At 41.7% G+C, this 21,941-nt stretch overlaps 1 protein-coding gene across 3 annotated transcripts in view; it reads right to left on the bottom strand.

Annotated features, from left to right (window-relative positions):
• Positions 1 to 4,907: 4,907 nt before the first annotated feature.
• The window catches only part of ACSBG2 (acyl-CoA synthetase bubblegum family member 2), a 73,210-nt gene continuing 56,176 nt past the window's right edge, over positions 4,908 to 21,941 (bottom strand). For all 3 annotated transcript variants that reach the window (XM_073686277.1, XM_073686278.1, XM_073686276.1), the window contains exons 4-15: positions 18,227 to 18,480; positions 17,906 to 17,994; positions 14,976 to 15,096; positions 14,583 to 14,663; positions 13,438 to 13,587; positions 12,706 to 12,882; positions 12,415 to 12,596; positions 11,973 to 12,206; positions 9,688 to 9,905; positions 8,281 to 8,420; positions 7,192 to 7,438; positions 4,908 to 6,529 (exon numbers count right to left, since the gene is read on the bottom strand). In XM_073686277.1, coding sequence (XP_073542378.1) covers positions 6,417 to 6,529; positions 7,192 to 7,438; positions 8,281 to 8,420; positions 9,688 to 9,905; positions 11,973 to 12,206; positions 12,415 to 12,596; positions 12,706 to 12,882; positions 13,438 to 13,587; positions 14,583 to 14,663; positions 14,976 to 15,096; positions 17,906 to 17,994; positions 18,227 to 18,480 — 2,006 coding nt within the window. In that variant the 3' untranslated portion in view covers positions 4,908 to 6,416. The remainder of the gene's footprint in view (positions 6,530 to 7,191; positions 7,439 to 8,280; positions 8,421 to 9,687; positions 9,906 to 11,972; positions 12,207 to 12,414; positions 12,597 to 12,705; positions 12,883 to 13,437; positions 13,588 to 14,582; positions 14,664 to 14,975; positions 15,097 to 17,905; positions 17,995 to 18,226; positions 18,481 to 21,941) is intronic.

Here is a 21,941-nt window from a genome sequence, read left to right as displayed (position 1 = left end):
GCAGTCAGATGAGAGGAGTAGAAGTCTCTTCTTCCGACCTGGGCACCATCTGCGCATTGAACCGCAGCAAATCCAAATGTATAGATATTATACATGCGGGTTTGCTGCGGTTCAATGCAAGTCAATCGGTGAAATTTTGTCGTGAAATACCGCCGCAGAAACGCATTAAAACTGAATCGTGGGCACACAGCCTAAACCTTTAGCTCTAAAAGAAGGATAAGCAAATCACTTGAGGTGATGGGCAACAGCCATTCCTCTATTGATATCTCAGGAACCCTCAGGAAATCTGAGCATTCCTGTGTATGGGGGAAGCTGGGAGAGAGCTGTTGTCCAAACAAGCCTCTGACCAACACCTTATGTTTATGACCACCTTTGTTCTACAAAAACAAGGAAGCTTCTTAACCCCTTAGTGACTGAGCTAATTATGTTCGTATATTTAGCTCGATTTTTTTTCTTATGTTCACAAATGCAAAACAGAATTTTGAAAAATTTGCAATTTTTAGATCAATTACCCCTTCTTGACCGATGACTTATAAATAAGCCCCGATGCTGAGCCTGCATCTTTCCCTGCACATGACAGCTGAGCGATCCACCCATGGCTGTTACGTTAAATGCCAATCTTTGACAGTAGCGTTCAACACTCGCTGAGTGGAAGCACGTCACAAGACCGGTCCATCGGTGCCACAGTCACATGCTCACGGGGCACCGATGAGTTGTCATGACCCCCGTGCCTGTCATTGTAAATCGCACTTGGAATCTTTATCTTGTTTTCCAGTACACTATAATGGTAAAATCAATGGTGTACTTTTGAATGACAACTTCTCCCGCCAAAAAAAAAAAAAAGCCCTCATATGGCTATAAGGACAGGAGAATAAAAAAATTATGACTTTTGGAAGAGGAAAAAAAAAGGAAAAGAAAAAAAAAATAAATCACCTGGGGTGAGTAGGTGAAACCAGTTATTCATGCTGTTATTTTGTACATTTCTCATAGGTCTATACTTTAAAATTGTTTGAAAAAAGATGCAGATGTATTTTGTTAGGATGTTAGAAGGGATAAAAGTTGAGCAGCAATTTACAAACCTTTTCTTTACGGACCTATTCAGATTTAAATGGACTTTGAGAGGCCCATTTATTGGAAACTCCCCAAAAGTTATACCATCTTAAAAACTGCACCTCTCAAAACTGTTTGAAGAACTGCTTAAGGAATTCATCTAAAAGGTGAGTATTTTGAACCCACAGAATTTTTTAACATTGGGATGTGGTAATATAACATTTTAGTGGTAAAATGTAATTGTTTTATTTGCTGCAAATTTGTCAGTTACACAGTAATAAATAAGTGAAACAGGACCCTACAATTTATTGCGCAATTTTTCCTGAAAGCAGTGATGCCCCATATGTCCTCAAACTACTGTTTGGCCACACATCAGGGCTCAGAAGGAAGGAGCATTATCTGGCTTTTGAATCACAAATTTTTCTAGAATAGTTTGAGGGTGACATTTTTGGATCCCCTAAAGGAGACAGAAAAGCAGAAAAAAAGCCAAAATTATCCTATTGTAGAAATTGCACCACTCAATCTATGCTGGAGTGACTGTTCTGTAGCATACACACCATGCTTTATTCTGAAGAATTGCAAATCTGCCAGTTTAGTGTCCATGCATTGTGCCCCCATGCATTGTGCTTCTGGCAACATCCTGTAATTTGTTAATTGGGCTCTCCCCACTACAGTAATGCCAAACGTTGCCGCTTACTGTGGTTTAGCCACAGTGGGGCTCAGAAGGAGCAGAAGGAGGGTGTGGGGGGAGTAGTTTGCATTTGGGAGTGCAGCTTTCACTGGATTTTATTTCAGGGAGTGGGAGCCATATCGCTTTTCCAGAGTCTGTTCTACCAGTAATGTGAGAACCCCTTTAATTTCCAGTGACAGATGACAGACTTGAGTGGGGGCTGGTTTGTGCAGGATAAACTAGGACTTTTATTGGTAACATTTCAGGATATTGAATTTTTTTTGATCGCTTCCAGAATAAAGCCTGTGACCACATTCTTGTGTTCTACGTGAAAGTAAGTCAGGGGTTTCCATGTACATACCACAAAATGTGATTCAGGTGAAACCCCCTGATGGAACCACAATAGTGTATAGCATCCGACACAAAATGCCAACACTCCGCTCCAGCTCTGCTGCGAGCATGAACCGAGTGTCCGTGCACTGTGCTCCGATTCTCTCTCAGAGAATCAGAGCACAGGTGTGGAGGAGACAAAGTATTTTCTCCATCTCCTCCATTGCATATATCGGACTGCACTGGGATGAATTCCAAGTCTGCAATACACTAATACTGCAATGCAACAGACCAGAGATCAGTCAGTGTCTCACTAAATCAGCCTGTCAGTCAGTGAGACCACCGTACCATCAGTTCATCAGATGACCTCAGGGTACCATGGCAAAAATCAGGGGGTGGTCAATCCTTTTAAAGGGGGTCTTTTAACTACTTAGCAGTATTTAAGTGGTTAAATCTGCCCTGATCAGTTCCAAAACCAGCCAGGGTCGATATCATAGGGTGTCCTCTGCCATCTGGGGAAATTTCGCCCTTGAGGCAGTGACATTTACTTATTCCCAATAACCGTTTTAAAACGCAGATGAGGGAATAAGGCCCCTTAACGACCGCTGATACGCATTAAAAGGGCAGTTTTTAAGACTGGCGTTTTGTACTAGTCTTAAATCTTTAGACCACTGGATTCATGAGTCTCAATAAAAGGTAGATGAATCAAATTTAAAGTTTGTGTATCTTTGGACAGTGTGCACTAGAAAATGAAGTCTACACCCACCACAAGCGGTTATAGATTGTAGGATTTCTGCTACAATCCACACCAGTTTTTAGCTGTACAAAATAAATCTGCTGCGCAATGGTAGATCACATCTCCTTGTGCTACACCCCACTTAGTCAAAAGTGTGTCAGAAATGCAGCTTCCTTCCAAAAATCTGACTTTGCCATCAGTTTTTTTACATAGAGAAACTAAATTCCCCCTTACAGAAATGTGTTTGCTGGCCATATCAAAATTTAAGACCAGTAGCAATCTTATTTATTCAGATAGAAACAGGGCATATGGGAGACTCCTGACAAACATTTCTAGCCAAGCAGACGCCCTTGATAAGATGCGCCAAATTCATTAAGTAGCGTATACGAAAGTCTTCAAGTGAGGACTTCATTAGCAATGATTTCATTGTGTAAAATGCATGTTATGTGCAATCAAGCCTATTGAGTGGTTTTAATAAAAGAGGCTGCAACCTCCAAGCAGCTTACCCATCCATCCTTCTCAAACACTATGCTGCAATCTCAGCATTTTCTCACACACTCGTTTCCACACCACACTAGACCGTAAGGAACATGGGCTCAAAAGACCAGGAACAGAGATCAGAGCAGTGAAATCTCTTGGCAGTTTTAACCAAACATGCAGAATTTACATTAATTTTTGTACAGACAAGCCCTTTGCTACAGGCTTTTTTTTTTTGCACACTGGGCAGCCAGTATTTACCATGATCCGGCAAAGGCCACTGTCTTCTATATACACCAGAAGGAAGTAGTCACCCTTCAAAGAGGCAGTAGGACCCCTGGAAGCTGAGATTAGCAGCCATGGACCAGTGACAAAGCACAGCTTTGTTGCTGCTCTAACTGGTGACTACTTATGGTGTAAGGTTACAGTCCCACCATCAGTATTTGGTCAGTATTTTCCCTCAGTATTTGTAAGCCAAAACCAGGAGTGTCAAAAATGCAGAATTCGTGCACTTGTTTCCATTATACCTTTTCGTTGATTTTCCTCAGTATATACAAGCCAAAACTAGGTGAGGAACAAATACTGATAGTGGGGCCATAGTCTAAGCACAGACAACAGTGATTTGCACTGTGGATCATGGTACATAAGAGGCGGATACATGTGTCTATTCCAATGCATGCTCAGTTATCTTTAACTTCTGCTAGTTCGCTCTCCCGCCTTTCAATGTAATAGGGAATTGTAAGGCAGTGTAAATATATAAATTTCATATTAAAAAGCTGAGACATTTGAGCTACTTTTTTGGCCTTGGACAACCCTTTTAAACAGGATGAGGTAGTGCAGGTTAATACATAATAGTTTACTTTTCTTCCTCTAAGGAATAAATTAAAGTTTATAATGCAAAATGTGTTCATGTAAGCTTATGGCCCTGGAAAGTCTATGAACATTGCATTTCTTTGCACTTGAATTGTTGTAGAGTGAACCTGACCGGTAGTTAAAGGGGCTGTGTCACCATAAAGACTACAGTTAACCAACCAGGATGTAATGGAATAACGCCACAGAGCAGAATTCAAAATAAAAGCTTGGCATCTTTTGAATGAAGCATCATTTTGAATCCCTATAAATTACAAAACTATTTATTTCCACCTTTCCTGGTTGGTTAACTGTATTCTTTATGGTGACAACACCTTTAAAGGGAATCTGTCAGCACTATTTTGCCATGTAATCTGAAGACCGCATGCTGTAGTGGTTAACACAGATTTCGGGGATGCCTCCATTATCAAGCTCAGTGGTTTTGCTTGCAATGATTGTTTTCGCAACAGGAGCTCATCATTGCTTGGCCACAGCAGTGATGTACCTCCTGGTCTGAATCAACCCACTTCTGTCATCAGCAGCACACCATCAACAATGTGTATAGAGAGCCTGGTGTGGGCAGAGTTTGCTTTCAGCTCTGCTTCATGCCAAACCTAAAAATGGTGTCAAAACTGTTGCACCCAGTAAACTAAGTGACCCATAACTGGATTCACGGTCTCTGCCTATATCAGGCTGCTCTCAGATGAGGTAGCAAAACCTTCTGACATGTTTTATTTAACAATGTTAGACAGAATTATCTTCTGGTTTAAAGAGACATAGAATCAGACAGGAGGCTATGGATGTAAAGCAGATCTTTATTCAGTAAATAAGTACAATTAACCAAGCTCCATGGATCAAAACATCAGTATTGCATACCTGTCGTAAGCTGGTCACAGAGCTTCATACTGTGTGACTAGTGCATCAGTTAATAAATATGTAAAAAAACACACACATATTGGAATGGCATCTCCCTCTAAAGGACCTTTTGTTGGATCAGAAGTTTTTCTACAGCTTCATTCTTTGCTAGTGCATACATAGTGCAGACAATGAATCCAACCACCACCAGAACTATTAAAAAGATATTTTATACATTTATGGCATATACACAGGATAAGCAAAACCATCTACTTAGGTCCTCATCACATGCTACTGTCAATTGGGAGTGGCTGAATTTTCAATACAGATGAATGGGAATCCCAACCACTTCTCCAGGGAGACGCGTGTTCTATTGGTGGGACCTGCATCTACAATATAGTAATGTCAGTACCTGTGTGTATTCCATACATGTACAATCCGTGACAACCTTTTTAAACAAGTTGTGCAACCACTTCAGTGTGACAAATATGAAAAGGGAATTATCCTACATGAGTACAAGTATTAAATATAGAAGAAGTGTTATGCATTGAAGATATAACTGCAGATATTCTATTCCATCTGGTTTTAGGGGATAAGTACAATTAACATCCCTTTACTACAGAGTGGACATTAAACTGTCATAAGCCACTAGTCTGTAAAGAGTATTACATTTAAAAAGCAGTGGGCATTTACGTGTCTGCACGCCACAGTGGTCTCCAACCAATGGCTCTCCAGCTGCTGCAAAACCCAGCATATCCTCACAGCAGATAGTGTGCAGAAGCTGGGAAGCCACATGTTTGACACCACTAGCATACAGATTTTAGAAAGGGGGAAAAGGGAAGAGGAGAGAAAAAAAAAAACCACAAGCCACCCATCCACACAACATGCCATGGACAGGACACCTCAGAGCAAACATGAACTTCTATATAAAGATTATGTAATCATTTTGTTTCACAGTCAATAAAATTTACAAAAATATGAGAAAAAGTTAAATAAATTACTTCATTTTATACATCAACCATAATATACTCTGCTTTATGATCCAAAGTTTCCATTCAGCTCCGCACTCCTGGCAAATTTTCCTTCATATTCACAGGCCCTCCAGGTTTTGCAATACGCTGACAAATTATAGTATTTTATGCATACCTGCCACAATTGTGTAAGGCTCTAAAACTGTATGGACATAAAATGCTTACAAATCACTGCGAGACCAGAAGACTAATGTGATTCAGGGAGATATTCAGCAGCACTTGGGAGGCACTTATGCAAAACAGATTACGTCCTTCCAAAAAGAAAAAAAAAAATTTTTTTAATAGTCTCCACTGAATGGTCACCAAGAATGTATAATTCACATGACACCAGACATAGAAAATAACAAAATGTTTTTCTAAACACCTTCTGATGTTCAAAAAAGAAAAAAAATTCTGGTTACACGGAACTGAAAAAGCACTAGTTTGATGAGAGCACGTTATCAGTTGGCGTCACAGCATCCAGATAAAAATTGTCTATTTGGTCTTTGTACATTTTGGAAACTACCGGTCGCTTCAGTTTCATGGTGGGACCTTAAGCATGAAAGAAAATAAAGGTCAGTGCGTGGCTAGCAATAAGTTCTACACCAAAATTTAATAAAGGAAGCACACCCCCATTCCTCTTGTACAAAATTAGCGAACACAGGTACCCTCGGCCAGCAGCCATCCATGATCGTTACAAATCCCTCTGGGGTGGCCTATCTGCCAAAGAACAAGAGCATTGGGCTGCTTGACGTTTGATGTGCAGGCCAAGGTCTCCACAGACTGGTGGCCGATTTTACAACTATTGGTGGGTTTGGCTGACTTTAATGGGCAAGGGGCCCTTTAGGCTGTGAATACACTGCATATGATGCTGCATAGCCACAAGTCGCACTGTAATTAATGTGAATGTGTTTGCACAGCATCTTCAAAGTTCTTTATCACAACACACCTAGATTTTAATATGACCATTCAACAATACTGCGATTTTGGCAGTGCTACTTTGCAATCTTTTGTAGTTCTAGTCGTACAGGACTGGTTTTAAGCCACTTAAAAAAGGAGCAATGTTGAACTGACAGCCTCATCAAAATTCCAATTTTATATTAGGGGATGCTCAGAATTTAATTTCCTTGAAGGGCCTCCAAAAACAGGATTATATAAAAAGGTCAAGAACTACTGATAATTTGAAACAGATTGAGCTTCTACGCAACACTTACCCAGTTCTCCTCCAGCTACAGAAAAGTCCTTGTCAAGTATGATCCACTTCTGAATCTTTTGTGCATTTGATGTGGACTGGTCATTCATTACGTTTACACCTTCCTGAATGGCAGCATACACCAACTTGTCTTTGTGTCCAACTATATCAGAGACTTTGCTAGCTTTACTACCAATTTTCTGGCAAAATTCTAGGGCTTCAGTAGTCAGTTCATCTTCTGGTTCTCCAGTGTCAAAGTTAACATTACACTATTTGAGGGAACAGAAAAACATATCAAAGTTTACCTAGAAAAATGCATACTTATTAGGATTACAAACAACTAAGGATATCTGCAGCCATATAACGTGGCTTTGTTTTATAACAGTCAGTAGGTACCCTCTATAAGTAGATTAATGCCTGGCTGGAGTATCATTTCTGGTAGTGGTGCACAGCAGTTGAAGGGCACCAAATTATTAAGAGCTGCATGCCTCTTCATCAGCTGTGCACTGCAGCAAGATGCACCAAATTCAGTGAATGACATACAAAACTCCAGTCTTGACGAATTGGCCCAATATCTCCACAAAAGAGGGAAAGAAATTAAAAAAAAAAAAAAAAAAAAAAAAAAATGCGAAAGTGGCTGAAGAGCTGAATAAATCAGCTAGGTCATGATAAAGTGGTGACAGATCTTTAAGAAAAAAAACTGAGCAGCCTAGATTGGTGATTTAGTGATTTTAATAAAACACGTCTCAAAAATGCACACAAGTGTTCCTAATACCAGCATGATGGTAGCAAAAGTTGGGTCTCAACTTCCAGGCTGTGTAAACCCAACATGCAGTGTGGGATTCCACAACCCTCACCCCTGCTTTGTGAAAGCCTTATTGGAAGATCTTATGCGAATGCATCCTTTATTAATCAGTGACTACTTAGATCTAGTTTAGTTCAGTCACATTAATTACTAAGAGCGAGCTCTCATGCAGTTAGTGTAGGTGCCAATGGAATCCCACAATCTAGATGTTCAGACCAAGCTTTTGCTAGAACTTGGCATTAGGGACATTAGGGATTTCACAGTAAAAATATTATCCATCACATGTGGCTTTTTTCTTTAAGTTACCTTCAAGGTTAGTAGCATGGAAAGATATTTTCTCTTGTCGCCAATTACCATGACATTACTAATTATTGGTATGCGTTCCTTAATGGCATCCTCAATGGGCACAGGAGGAATATTCTCACCACCTGCGGTAATAATGAGCTCTGAAATAGAACACAAATATCCTTTAACCCCTTAGTGAGAAGCCAATTTTGGCTTTAGTGACATGCCAGATTTTTAAATATGGACTTCGTTATTATGTGGCAAAAACTCTGAAATGCTTTAACATTCCCCACCAAGTCTGTTTGTTTTTCCTTAATACATTGTACTTTAAGTTAGCGGTAAAAGTTGATGTTTTTCTACATATATAGAAAAGAAAAAATTGTTAAAAATTTACCTACTCCTCAGCAGAGTAAGGGTATGTGCACACGATGCAGAAATGCTCAGAATTTTTTCCTGAGCGTTTCTGCATCTCTCTGGCAGGAAAAAACGCATGCGGATTGTACATGCGGTTTCCTGCCAGGGACATGCGGAAATGAAGCGGTCTTCACTTTCATTTCCGCATGCGGGTTGACAAGCGCTTCCCAAGCGATTTTAGCATCACTTGGAAAGTGCTTGTCAACTTCACACTATATAAATCCATGCAGCCGGCATGGATTTATATAGTGTGAATGTCAAAAAATAAAAAATAAATATATACTTTACCCTCTGATGGCCCCCGGAGTCCTGCTTCGCTCGGTCCCGGCTGCCGGCAGTGAAGACTTTAGGACCTTCCGACGTCAGCGTCACGTGATCCGTCACATGACTCTGACGTCAGAGAAGGTCCTTCTTCATTCAACCGCGAAGTGCGGGGAATCAAGCAGGAGCGCTGCGCAGGCCATCAGAAGGTGAGAATATATATATTTTTTATTTTATTCTTTTTTTTTTTAATGGTACCTGGGTCTGGATGAGAGTCCTCTCCTCCACACCCGGGTACCATCCGCACATTAGACCGCATGAAAAGCGCATCAACATATACAGTGATGCGGATTCCATGCGGTCTAATGCAAGTCAATGGCGGCAAAAGAGCAGCGTTTCCGCAAAATTAATTGACATGCTGCGGAATTTGACCGCAGCGTAAAGGAAAAATCCGCATCATGGGCACAGCACATGCGGATTTCAATTGGGGAACATTGCTGCCCTTCTACCATGCGTTTCCGCGGCGTTTACGCAACTGCAAAAACGCCGCGGAAACGCATGAATAACGCATCGTGTGAACTCAGCCTAAAAGGGGTATTTGTAGTTAAAGGTGTTAATGTGAGTTATACATAATGTACAATCTGCACCTTATATGTAACAGAAACTGTTTACACAATAGATTTTTAAATAATTTTCCTTTAAAAAAACAATTATGCCCACAAAAAGGTTAAAACAATTAAAATCTAAAATTACCTTTAATTCTACCGGTAATGAACAAAAATCCTTTGTCATCATGTTTTCCAATGTCTCCAGAATGCAGCCAGCCCTTCTCATCTATGGACTCCTTTGTTTTGTCCTCCATATTTAGGTAACCCATAAAGACATGTCGACCCCAGAATAATATTTCTCCACTTCCATCACCATCTGGCTGGTAGATATTTGTTTTGCAACCAGATATCACTTTTCCACAACTATAAAAAAAAAACAAAGTTTACTACTTGTGTTAAGATAATTTTAAAATTAAAATAGATGTTTGTCCACCTTTGGTGACAATTTTAATGCTTATTCAAATTGGATATATTTCCACCTAAAAATACACTGCTCAAAAGAATTAAGGAAACACTCAAACACCACATCCTAGATCTGAATGAATGAAATATTCTTATTGAATACTTTGTTCTGTACAAAGTTGAATGTGCTGACAAAATCACACAAAAATCATCAATGAAAATCAAATTTATTAACCAATGGAGGCCTGGATTTGGAGTCACCCCCAAAATGAAAGTGGAAAAACACACTACAGGCTGATCCAACTTTGATGTAATGTCCTTAAAACAAGTCAAAATGAGGCACAGTATTGTGTGTGGCCTCCACGTGCCTGTATGACCTCCTTACAATGCCTGGGCATGCTCCTGATGAGGTTGCGGATGCTCTCCTGTGGGATCTCCTCCCAGACCTGGACTAAAGCATCCGCCAACTCCTGGACAGTCTGTGGTGCAACGTGACATTGGTGGATGGAGCAAGACATGTCCCAGATGTGCTCAAATCGGATTCAGGTCTGGGGAACCTGCGGGCCAGTCCATAGCTTCAATGCATTCATCTTGCAGGAACTGCTGACACTCCAGCCACATGAGGTCTGGCATTGTCCTGCATTAGGAGGAACCCAGGGCCAACCGCACCAGCATATGGTCTCACAAGGGGTCTGAGGATCGCATCTCGGTACCTAATAGCAGTCAGGCTACCTCTGGCAAGCACATGCAGGGCTGTGCCGCCCTCCAAAGAAATGCCGCCCCACACCATTACTGACCCACTGCCAAACCAGTCATGCTGAAGGATGTTGCAGGCAGCAGATTGCTCTCCATCACGTCTCTAGATTGTCACATGTGCTCAGTGTGAACCTGCTTTCATCTGAAGAGCACAGGGCGCCAGTGGCGACTTTGCCAATCCTGGTGTTCAGTGGCAAATGCCAAGCGTCCTGCACAGTGTTGGGCTGTGAGCACAACCCCCATCTGTGGACGTCGGGCCCTCATACCACCCTCATGGAGTCTGTTTCTAACAGTTTTTACAGAAACATGCACATTTGTGGCCTGCTGGAGGTCATTTTGCAGGGCTCTGACAGTGCTCCTCCTGTTCCTCCTTGCACAAAGGCAGAGGTAGCTGTCCTGCTGCTGGGTTGTTGCCCTCCTATGGCCCCCTCCATCAGGGACATCATGTCTCACTCCATCCACCAACGTCACGTTGCACCACAGACTGTCCAGGAGTTGGCGGATGCTTTAGTCCAGGTCTGGGAGCAGATCCCACAGGAGACCATCCGCAACCTCATCAGGAGCATGCCCAGGCATTGTAGGGAGGTCATACAAGCACGTGGAGGCCACGCACAATACTGAGCCTCATTTTGACTTGTTTTAAGGACATTACATCAAAGTTGGATCAGTCTGTAGTGTGTTTTTCCACTTTAATTTTGGGGGTGACTCCAAATCCAGGCCTCCATTGGTTAATAAATTTGATTTCCATTGATTATTTTTGTGTGATTTTGTTGTCAGCACATTCAACTTTGTACAGAACAAAGTATTCAATGAGAATATTTCATTCATTCAGATCTAGGATGTGTTATTTGAGTGTTCCCTTTATTTTTTTGAGCAGTGTATATTTTTTGCAATGGTGTTTAAAAAATTTTTGCAGCTTGCCTCCTATAGCCTCTTGCACTGTATATTACTGGGAAATGAGTTAACTAGGAAGCTGTCAGTCAGCCTGCGATGATGGTCTTACATAGTTTGTATTTGTCTTTCTGAGCTAGTCTCAGCTGACATATGACCACATGAAAGTTGAATGTGCAGGGACAGTAAAAACAATTTTTCATTACACCTTATTACAAAGAGGTTCAGCCTTAAACACGTGCATTTAAGAAAAAAATGCTACCACAAGTTTCACAAAGTCATATCTTGTAAAGATGATTTCTAATAAATAGTTCCAAGACAACAGAATGCAGTCAAAGTATTTGTTACCAGAGGACCTATGGCCGCACAAATAGAGCATACCTGGTAATTTTGAAGGCATCTGGAAGAGAAACTGTGTGTGGGCCAGAGCTTTCACTCATTCCATAGAGCTCATACACAGGAATATTCAGGCTGAGGAAAAATTCTAGAGTATCTTTTGTAATGGGAGCAGCTCCAGTATAACATTTTGTACAGCGGTCCAAGCCAAGAGCTTTGCGTACTTTCTTAAACACCAATTTTTTAGCCACATGATACTTCATTGGTTGGGGGGAGGATCTGTAGAAGCAAATACAAGTTAGTGATCAATCCCTGTTAAATCATTTATCTCTTGAGGTATTTCAAAACATTTTCTCGGCTGCAAGAAGAATACCAAGTCCTAAGACACTTCGTAAAAGAATCACCCCTAGATATTGGGAATAGGTTAATCTAGCTTTTTTTAACTAGAGAATGTACCAGAATTTTTTTTTTTTTTTTAAAGTCTTACCCATTCATTCTCTTCAAATTTGTTTCTAAGCCTACACCTTTTGCCCAAGAAGCCACCTTGCGTTTGATTGATGAAGATTTAGCTCCAACAGACTTCATTTTCTCTTGCATTTTTTCCCACACCCTTGGGACACCCATAAACGCAGTTGGTCTGACTTCTTTTAAGGTGTTTCCTAATGATCCCTGAGAAACAGAAAAAAACATGTTTAAAATTAATAGATTATCCATATAGTTTTTTCTTCTGTAATTCTGTGAAATTATGTGATTCAGTAAATAGTATAGGAAGAGTTACCTTCAAAGCATCGGGTTGAGCAAAATAAGTGGCTCCACCATACTTCATAGTCAACCAGATGTCTATCATCTGCGCTGCAATGTGGCTAAGTGGCAAATAACTGACCACTACCTCTTGTTGGTCAGTAGCCTCTTGGAGAGAGACTGTCCTTCCAGCTGCTGTGGCCGTCCAAGTGATCTGGAATTAAAGAATCTCATTAATTTCAAACAGAATAATTAGGGTTGGGTCTATACAGGACAACCCATCTATATGCTTTATTAAAGCATACATCCACTTAAAAGGGAATCTGCCACCAGGGCTTTGATATCCCAGAGCAGCATGATGTAAAGGACAGATCGCAATTAGCACGACATATCCTACTGGGAGCTACAATTCTGATAGTTTTTTTTTGTTCGGCTGCAGATCTAGCAGTTCTCTGAATGCGGTGCTTTGTATAACCCAGCCAACACCACTTATTGGCAGCTTTCTGCTTATGCACAGTGAACACAGAAAACTGGTGGTGGTGGGCTTATACAGAACTCAGGAATATAAAGGACTACATGGCAGCAGGTTTACTTAGTCTTCTATTGATAAATTACTGTTATGCGCAGATTATTAAAACTACAACAAGCAGCCTAGTAAGCTACTTTGCTGGACTCGGGGTGTCCATCTCTACACGATACTGCTCTCAGATTATGTGGCTAAAACCTGGTGACAGATTCCCTTTAATGTAATCACAACAAGCATACTTACATTGTCATGGCTCAACATAACTCCCTTCGGCTGCCCTGTGGTTCCTGATGTGTAAATCAGTGTGCAGCACTGGTTAGGCTTCTGGGAAGAAATTATTTGGTCCAGCTGAACATCTGGGACACACTTTCCCAGCTCCATGAATTCTGCCCACTGCAGAGATAAAAGACATTGAGCATCTTGGCCACTGCCCTTCCATATAAATGGAGAGAGGAGGAGAAGAAAAAAACAAAACAAAAACACAACACCCCCAATGACCCTTCACTAGTATTAAATCAAAATAAAAGATGGGACAATATTGCAGGAAAGGTTGTTTTTTTTCCATTTTTCAAAAGTGTAGGTAGGGATATGGGTGGCATCAAGAGTCTTCTCAGCTTTAACTTTGTGAGACTAAATTTATTTTTTTCCCCCACTTTTAAAGATATGGTCATGGAACCCCCATGAATTGGAAGAGGTTGGGAGACTATCCCCCATTGCTAAGACTGGGCTTTTAAAGGGTTACTCCATTCTTCTAATGCCCATGCACTTTAAAACTATAAAGATATAGTGTTTCCCATCCTCAGTCAGTGCATTTCAGTGTGACGCTGGAGCTGCTCCCCTCCCTTCTGAGATGTCATGTCAAACATCAGGGGTGTGGCCTGCTCCCAGATGCCACCCCCCTAATAACTCTGCTTCCGTTTAGTCCGAGAGCAGGGTGAGGAGCCTCCTTACAAATTAGAAACTATCAGCTAATTCAAGAAACAAAAATTTTCATTAACTGAAGGATCATTTTATGCTGAATAGATCAGGCTGTCCTTGTGCCGAGGATCAAGTTAGTATAGTCCTTGAACAAATTTAGTCTTACATGGGAAAGCCTGAATGATCAGACAGAACAACTGCATCCTGGGTCACTTACAAAATATGGAAGAGAAATGTACAAAGTAGTATACACAAATATAATATAGTAATAAATTGATCACGCTGCAGTGATGAATCAATGATTGTGTCTCCATTTGACCTCATCAGTTGCGACTAAAGCAGCCATTGAATATTTTGCAGTATAAACCTCCACTATCAAACAGCTAATGTGCACAGATTTGAACAATAACTTATATGTAGATCAAGGTTGAGCACTGTCCTTATATCACAAGTAAGGTTTGCACACATACCGTGTATAGGTTTGGTCTCTTCTCCTTTAGCTCATCTTTGTACTGTATAATGGCTTTCAAATGTGGCAACTGGTCCTGAACCTGAAAGTCACAACAACTTGTAAGATGCAACTTTTGTGCATTCGTTACATGGCAAATTGCAGAATGGGCACTTCAATTTTTAGTACTAAAATTGTAAGGTTAGCCAGGTTCCTTGGATGAAGAATAAAGTATTTCTATTGCTACAGCGGCATATACTGAGCTAAAACTATTTTAAAATGTGTAATGGAATCCAAGAAACTCTTACCAGCTGATGCCGCTGTCCAAGTTATCTGAATGTAAAGCACATCGATATTCAGAAAGCTATATAGTCTCTACATACAGCAGCAATTGGAGACTCCAGTCACAACTTACCTGTAATATTTTTTGCAGTTGCTTATGATTTTCTACCACCAGTATGTTAGCCTCACAGTTTTCTGCCACATAATGGCAGGCTTCTGCAGAATTCGTGGTGTAGATGCCCACAGCAAATCCTCTAGAACCAAAGGATGCAATAAACTGATCAGTACCAAAAGCACTAGTTTTACCAGCAACCCCATAGCTTTTCAAACATATACAGCACCGAGAATCCATCAAAATATGGGATAATCCCCCTTAGTCTGGCCTTGAGATAAGGAAAAATAAAGTACTTCTAGCTTATTGTTGCCATTTATAAATTGAAGTATACATGGAGTAAACCATGTGACATTAAGGGTAGAGTTATGCAAACATGGACAAGAATTAACTTCTATCAACTGAACAAGGGAAACAAATATTATATTTTCACTTCTACCCATGGTCACTTCAGATGAACAATAAAGTCTAAATATAGCCAAAGCATAATGTTTATCTGTGTGGTATACTTTATGTACACATTATTGAATACATTGACTGCTCCTTGGACTGTGGGAAACCTTATCAAAGTCATGACCAAAAGAAGAGTTTGTCCATTAAAGTCTGGACACAACAGCATACTGCATACATGGCGATCCACTGAGCAAATGCTGTGAATAATCCACCAACATAAACCCCAAGCTGCGTGACAAGTTATCCAACACTGCGGACTTTACATTCGCTGAATGTGAATTTACCACTTAGCCTTTACTGCAGCATGTGGAAACGTTTTTGAAATCTCATCCACAATATTGGCATTGTAAAACCACAGACAGGAATTTCTGCTGCAATTAGATCCCATGTGAACAAGCCTTTGAAGCAATATCTTACACTGGGTCCACAATTATCACAGGTCTAATAGCACGGGTCTTTTCTTATAGGTCAAATAGAGCTTTTGGACCCCCTAGACTTCATGGGCTAGGTGCAAATACCATCACTAAAGTTACACATTTCACAAGAGCTCATACTTACAACAAAACTAAAGTAGTTGCCAATTGGTATCATTACAGCACCAAATCAAGAGTTTTGTTTATTACATTGTTTGCACCATTGCAGTGCTGCAAGATACCTGCACCCAATAGTATAGTCACCCACGGTCTTAAACTCTTCTCAGCGCCTCACAGGTCCCACGCTGCCATCTTGTCACTGCAACTTCTGACTGATTGGAAGTCAGAGATAGAGGTCACTAGCTCTCAGTACAAGGCTTTCATAGACTTCCATTGAAAAATGACCTCCGGCTCGCCAAGCAAACACTGGAGCAGCCAGCAGGTCAAACCGCTGGAGACCAACCAGAGGAACGTGGATAAAAGCAGAAGGCGGTGGATGGCAAGTACAAGTTAAATAATGCAAGTGCAGGGGCTTACATTAGTGGCACCACTCCAGTACTGCAATATTTAAAATAGAGTTTTCGCCTTTCTTTCATAACATTTTTTTGGTCCTCAGACATAGGAGTATTTTTTTTTTTTTGCAGGAAGAGTTCTACTTTTGAATGACACCATTCATTCTACCACAGTTTAATAAAAAAAACAGAATTTTTCTTCAAAAAAAAAAAAAAGTTTCTTCTTCTGGGTATGAGCCTACTTCAGACTTGCGCTGTACACGAATAGCAAGTGTCGTGAAGGGGTTAAGTATTTGCAGCAGAAATTTCTGCAAACACTGCTGTTTACAGTATTAGCAAAATGAATGAGATTTGTGAAATCAAGCACATACTGCTTATTGTTTCCTAGCAGATTTGAAGCAGTTTACAAAAAACACACACACAAAAAAAAAAAGTTACATTTCAAGTGTCAGTTTTTCTCCCATTCAAAACAATGGTGAAAAAAATTCATTAGAAACCCATGTATGCAAAAAAAAAAAAAAAGGTCCAAAACCAAGTTTATTTTACACAGTCTCTTCCTGTCTAGAGGCTCATTTGGTTCAGAAGTTTCTGCTGCAAATACTAGTGGGCACATACCTTTTACAGATCGGCAAATAATACACCTGTGCTAGTGTAGTTCAAAGTGAGATATTGTTATAACAAGCTAGATCTCACTTTCAGTGGAGTGGGCTGTGGAGTCTAGTGAGAATCCACAACACAAGTTTAGCCTGACATTAGGGAGTGTTATGGGCAAGGTATGCAGGTAGGTATGCAGGGTTGTCCACTACTAGGACAACCTCTTAAAATGTTTGGCCCCGATAAAGCCTATACTCCCTCTCGTGCCAGCGGTGCAGGCACTTACGCCTGGCACCCAATCAGCACTGGAGTCACTGTCCCTGCCTTCGGATGTTTTGAAGAGCAAGTCATATCAGCTGCAGGCAGGACTTCCTCTTCATGTTCAATTTGTACAAAGGTGGGGACAGGAAACCAGAACTGATTGGGCACCAGGCTCACGTGTCACAACAACCTCACGAGAGCCTCGAGACGGGAGTATAGGCTTTATATTATCAGGCCAAACATTTAGATCAAGGAGTTGTCCTAGTAGCGGACAACTCTTAAGTTTTTATTTAAGGCTCAAGTCAGGCAAGCAATTTTTTTTTCTTGCAACCAGCAGTGGTGTATCAGTTTTATCTTTAGGCTTTTCTTCTTTTAGATATACTTAGTCTTAGCAAAAAAAAAAAAAAAACGTTTCCACCTTTTTCACTGTAAAATATAAAGAAAAATTCATACCTGAAGGGGTATTCCTAGCTCAAAGATCCTATCTCAATATGTAGTAACAAATACCATACCTCCAATTAAAAATTTAGTGTAGTTCTTCCGAGTCAGTGTTGCTTACTCCATGTGCAGTGCATTGCAGTAGCTTAGATATCCATGGTTACAACCAAACAGTATCTGAGGGGTCGTAACCATGGATACTTAAGCTACTGCTTTCAATACTACATATTGGGCTAGGATCTTGGAGATTGGCATACCATAAATTAGCATCTGAACTTACCCAGCAAGTATAGCTCCTATATCCGCTATGAACCACTCCGCAGAGTTGAATCCCAGAATGCCAACTCCATGGTATTGCTCCAAACCCAACTAGAAAAAAAAAGGGGGGAAAAAAAATAAAAAATAGAAGCTCTGAACAACTTAACACTAAGGATTTAAGGACACAGACTTGGCCTTGTGGACACATTACAGAGTGACATGTCGGTTTTAAGAAAAAAAAAAAAAAAAAAAAGCATCTAGTGAATAAACACCCACAACTGGTGCTAGCGTCGATAATGCTCTGCTGCAACGGCAGTTATCTGTAAAACATTTTGCTACTTACCTTAATGAAGCCTTTAGCAGCTAGCCTGCACTGCTCGTAATATTGCTTATATGTGAGTTTAGTCCATTGTTCTCCCTCCTTGGATGCGAGGGCAACATAATCACCATATTTTTGAACTGTTTCTTCAAACAACTGGTGAACTGTTATTGGGGTCAGACTGGCCACACCAGATTCTTCCACACGCAGCTGCACAGCACTGTCCCTTAGTGTTGTCCACAGCTTCAGGTCTGAAGTGGAAGTATTCGAAGAGCCACCTTTACATATAAAAGAAAAAAAAAATTACAATTTAAAATTAGTCATCCAATTGTTTTGGAAAGCTATGGATTCATGCTGCTCAGGGTAACAAAATGTGTTCAGCTACCGGGAGGAAGTTAAATTTATTCCTCCAGGCAGCCTACAGCTTCTTTGCCAGAGGTGAACATGCACAGCTTCAGTCACTGCTCAGTACACAACTAGCTATGGCTAACTACGCCCCTGGCAGTGACCGACAGCTGGCTCTACAGTGCATCAGTGCTGGGGCACAGTTAGAGCCGCCGATCTTTATGTAGTGATTTGACTTTTTTTCACTTTTCCACTTTTTACTTCAGTCCCCGGGAGACTTGAAACCACGATCATCTGATCACCTGTGCTACACATAGCAGTGCTTTAGGGCTGCTATGTGTAGCGCCCCGAGGGTTCGGCCGCTACAGGGGTATTGCACCTCTGCCAGAGGTGTGATATCCCACTCCCGGGTAAGGATGGAGTATGGACCAGGGCTCAGTTAGCTGCATACAGCACACACACCCCATTTCCGAGGGACAGCTCAACGGTGCTCCCACTAGACAGAAGTGCAGGCACGACCGACTGTCCCTGTCTGGAGTGGGGAGGGGGGGGTTGAACACCCAGTGCTGTAGGGGCAGATAGGGGTTGGTTCCTGAGCGTAGGTAGGAGCCCATTGGTTGCTGGTCACCTGGGCTCATATTTCTAGAGGGAGGTATAAAAGGTGGGCACCATCTTAGTTCTGGGTCAGTTCAAGCAGGAGGAGAGAGAGGAGTTCGGCCAGAGAGGGCTGACAGGGAGCTGTGGCTCAGTCTGGGCCCAGCTCCATGAGGCAGGCCTGAGGAGTGGGCCAGGAACAGAAAGGAACAAGAACAGAAAGGAACAGAAACAGAAAGGAACAGCAAAGAAAGAGGAAGAAACAGAAGGGCTCAGGAACAAGAAGGTGGAAGGGACCCTAAGAACCCACGAGAATCCAGGGTGCAGGGTCAGGCAGATTAAGGGTACCGGATCCAAGTTGGTGGAGGAGAAACAACCCTCAGCCAAAGACCGGAGGTCGTGATAATTTATTGGTGCGACACCTCATCAAACCTGCTAGGAAGGCACCATATAGGACAGCGGAGGACGGGGCCCACGTTCAACCGCACAAGTCCGCGGCAGCTGGACAAAAGTGGGTCACTGGTGAGGCAGGCCAGAGAAAGGACAAAAGGGGGTCTTGAGCCATACTCCTGAGCTGTCTGGGAGTTGACCGAGCCCCTCACCTGGTGGACGCAGCACGGCTCGGGCGGTCATTCCCTGCAGAAGTGACTTTGATATTAACCATGAGTAAAGACCCTGGACTGTAGTACGTTGTCTGTGTGCTTTTTCGCTCCTCCGGCACTACCGGTACTGGGACTCTCACCACCATCACACCCACCATCCACTACACTGCTCTGGGGACGCACTCTTCCCGTAGGGAGTCACACCATCCCAGCTGCACACATCGGCCCCAGCGGTCTGCCCTGCAGCGGCGGTTCCTAATAACCGCAATCCACAGGTGGCGTAGTCGGACATTATCTAAAACATCTAAAAGACTGCCACCGGTCTGACCACCCTGAGCCACGGGACCGGGTCGCCACTACTACCCCCATCGTCTCCCTATTGCCCGGTTCTGTGTGCCCCATGGCTCAGGGGGCGAGTCATATGTATAGCAGAAATCAATCTATAAATACCGGCCATGAACCAGTGTTCCCAGGAGTATTGCAATGATAGACACCGGGGTCTTCTGCAAACCCCTGGCTTTCATGACAACCCACGATCGTGTGACAGAGGCATTGATGGGTGGAATTTATAACACGATTCCGACCAGCACATGTTACAATGTTACATGCCACTGTCAAATTGACAGTGGGATTTAACTGGTTAACAGCCGTGGGTGGGTGGAGCTCCAATCCACTCACAGCTGTTCGGAAAGATGTGGGCTCAGTGTGTGAGCCGCATTAAAGGCAGGGACATGACATATGACGTAAATATACGTCATATGACACGAAGGTGTTAAAAGACTAGATCACTAAAAACACTTCAGCAGCAGAGACACATGGAAGTTAACTTCTGCATTTAAAGTAAGGGAATGTTCCTACAGAAGACAAATGTAGCATACATATGCCCTGCAGAAAAAAAAAAAAAAAAAAAAAAGATCCTCATATACAAACTTCTACATAGAGCCTATATATATCAAATCATAAATCATTTTGGGTTGCAGAGATTTGCCAAAGTGCATAATGCCACACAATTTACAATGCCTTTGTCCACCTCCCTTGGAACTGGCATGGCATCAACCTCACCTAGTCCCCAGGCAATCTCCTGTGAGGACTTCCTGTTCAGTTTCTTATGCGGCCGCTGTAGTCATCGCATTATTGCAAGAGGCTGGGTTGTACAGAGACCAGGAGGGACCCAGTCTAGTGTTACAGGAAAGGGGTCCTCTACCCTCACCTGAATTGCATCACTTCAAATTAAGAAACTCAGGAATAGGGTTTGAGAGTTGCTTTTAGCAAATCAGTGAATGGACAAAACTAATCAGTTTGCTTAATTCTGGGCAGATTTGTGCAAAAAACTCCATAATGGCATTAAGTTGTATAGAATTGTTGGGACCCACCTCAGTTAACTCCCCCAGATATGCAAAAAAACAAACATTAGGATAGCACTCTTCTATTAAACACTCGTTTGAGTGAGCCCTACTGAGAGTAATCCACTTTTGCAAATTAACTCCACGCCTCTATATTTAACACACATTAAAGTAAACAAATTCAGTTTGTGTAGTCCTCTTTAAAAGGGATCCTGGCAGAAACCTAACCTCGCCCCTTCTAGACAAACTATTAATATGACAAGTTTGCATAAAAAGGTGCAGATATATTTAATCTTTTGGCTTGCATCAATTAAGGGGATTTTCAGGGACAGAAAGGCTGCAGTGACTTTGGGTCACACTTTGCAGTGTGCCATGTACATATCTCCTCAAGAACAGTGAAAGAGACAGAATCTAGTAAGCCTGTGACCATATGCAAACTGAATAGCTGTGGTCATGCATACAACAACCCACTCAGGGAATTGAGAGTGCCTTGCAGTGTGTTAAGTCTGGGGACTGCTGAATCTTATCAGCCTTAACTACCCCTTTAATAGATGTGGCTTTTTGCTCTTGAATGCCTGTTATAGCTTAAAAAGAACCTGTCGACAGGTCAAACGTAACTAGTTTTTGCTCTCATTTTATTATCATTGCTGAATAATCTTTTTTGTTGTTTTAGTGCTCCATATGGTTCCACAGATATGGGTCTTTTATTTAGGACTACATTTTCATTGTCTTTATTAAGGAGGCATGGCTCACAGGATTCTCTGAGGTCATGACTTTAGGTTGTTCTGTATTATTGCCCAGTGAATCACATTTTTTTAAAGATCAGAAATTTGCACAAAATAAAAGTCGTCCCAC

This window comes from Phyllobates terribilis, unplaced genomic scaffold (genome assembly GCF_046119375.1).
Source record: "Phyllobates terribilis strain yellow unplaced genomic scaffold, ASM4611937v1 Scaffold_1__5_contigs__length_1240528914, whole genome shotgun sequence".
In the NCBI taxonomy this organism is placed as follows: Eukaryota; Metazoa; Chordata; class Amphibia; order Anura; family Dendrobatidae; genus Phyllobates; species Phyllobates terribilis.
The sequence above is the reverse complement of the archived record's forward strand: the minus strand, read 5'-3'. Positions and strand labels throughout refer to the sequence as shown.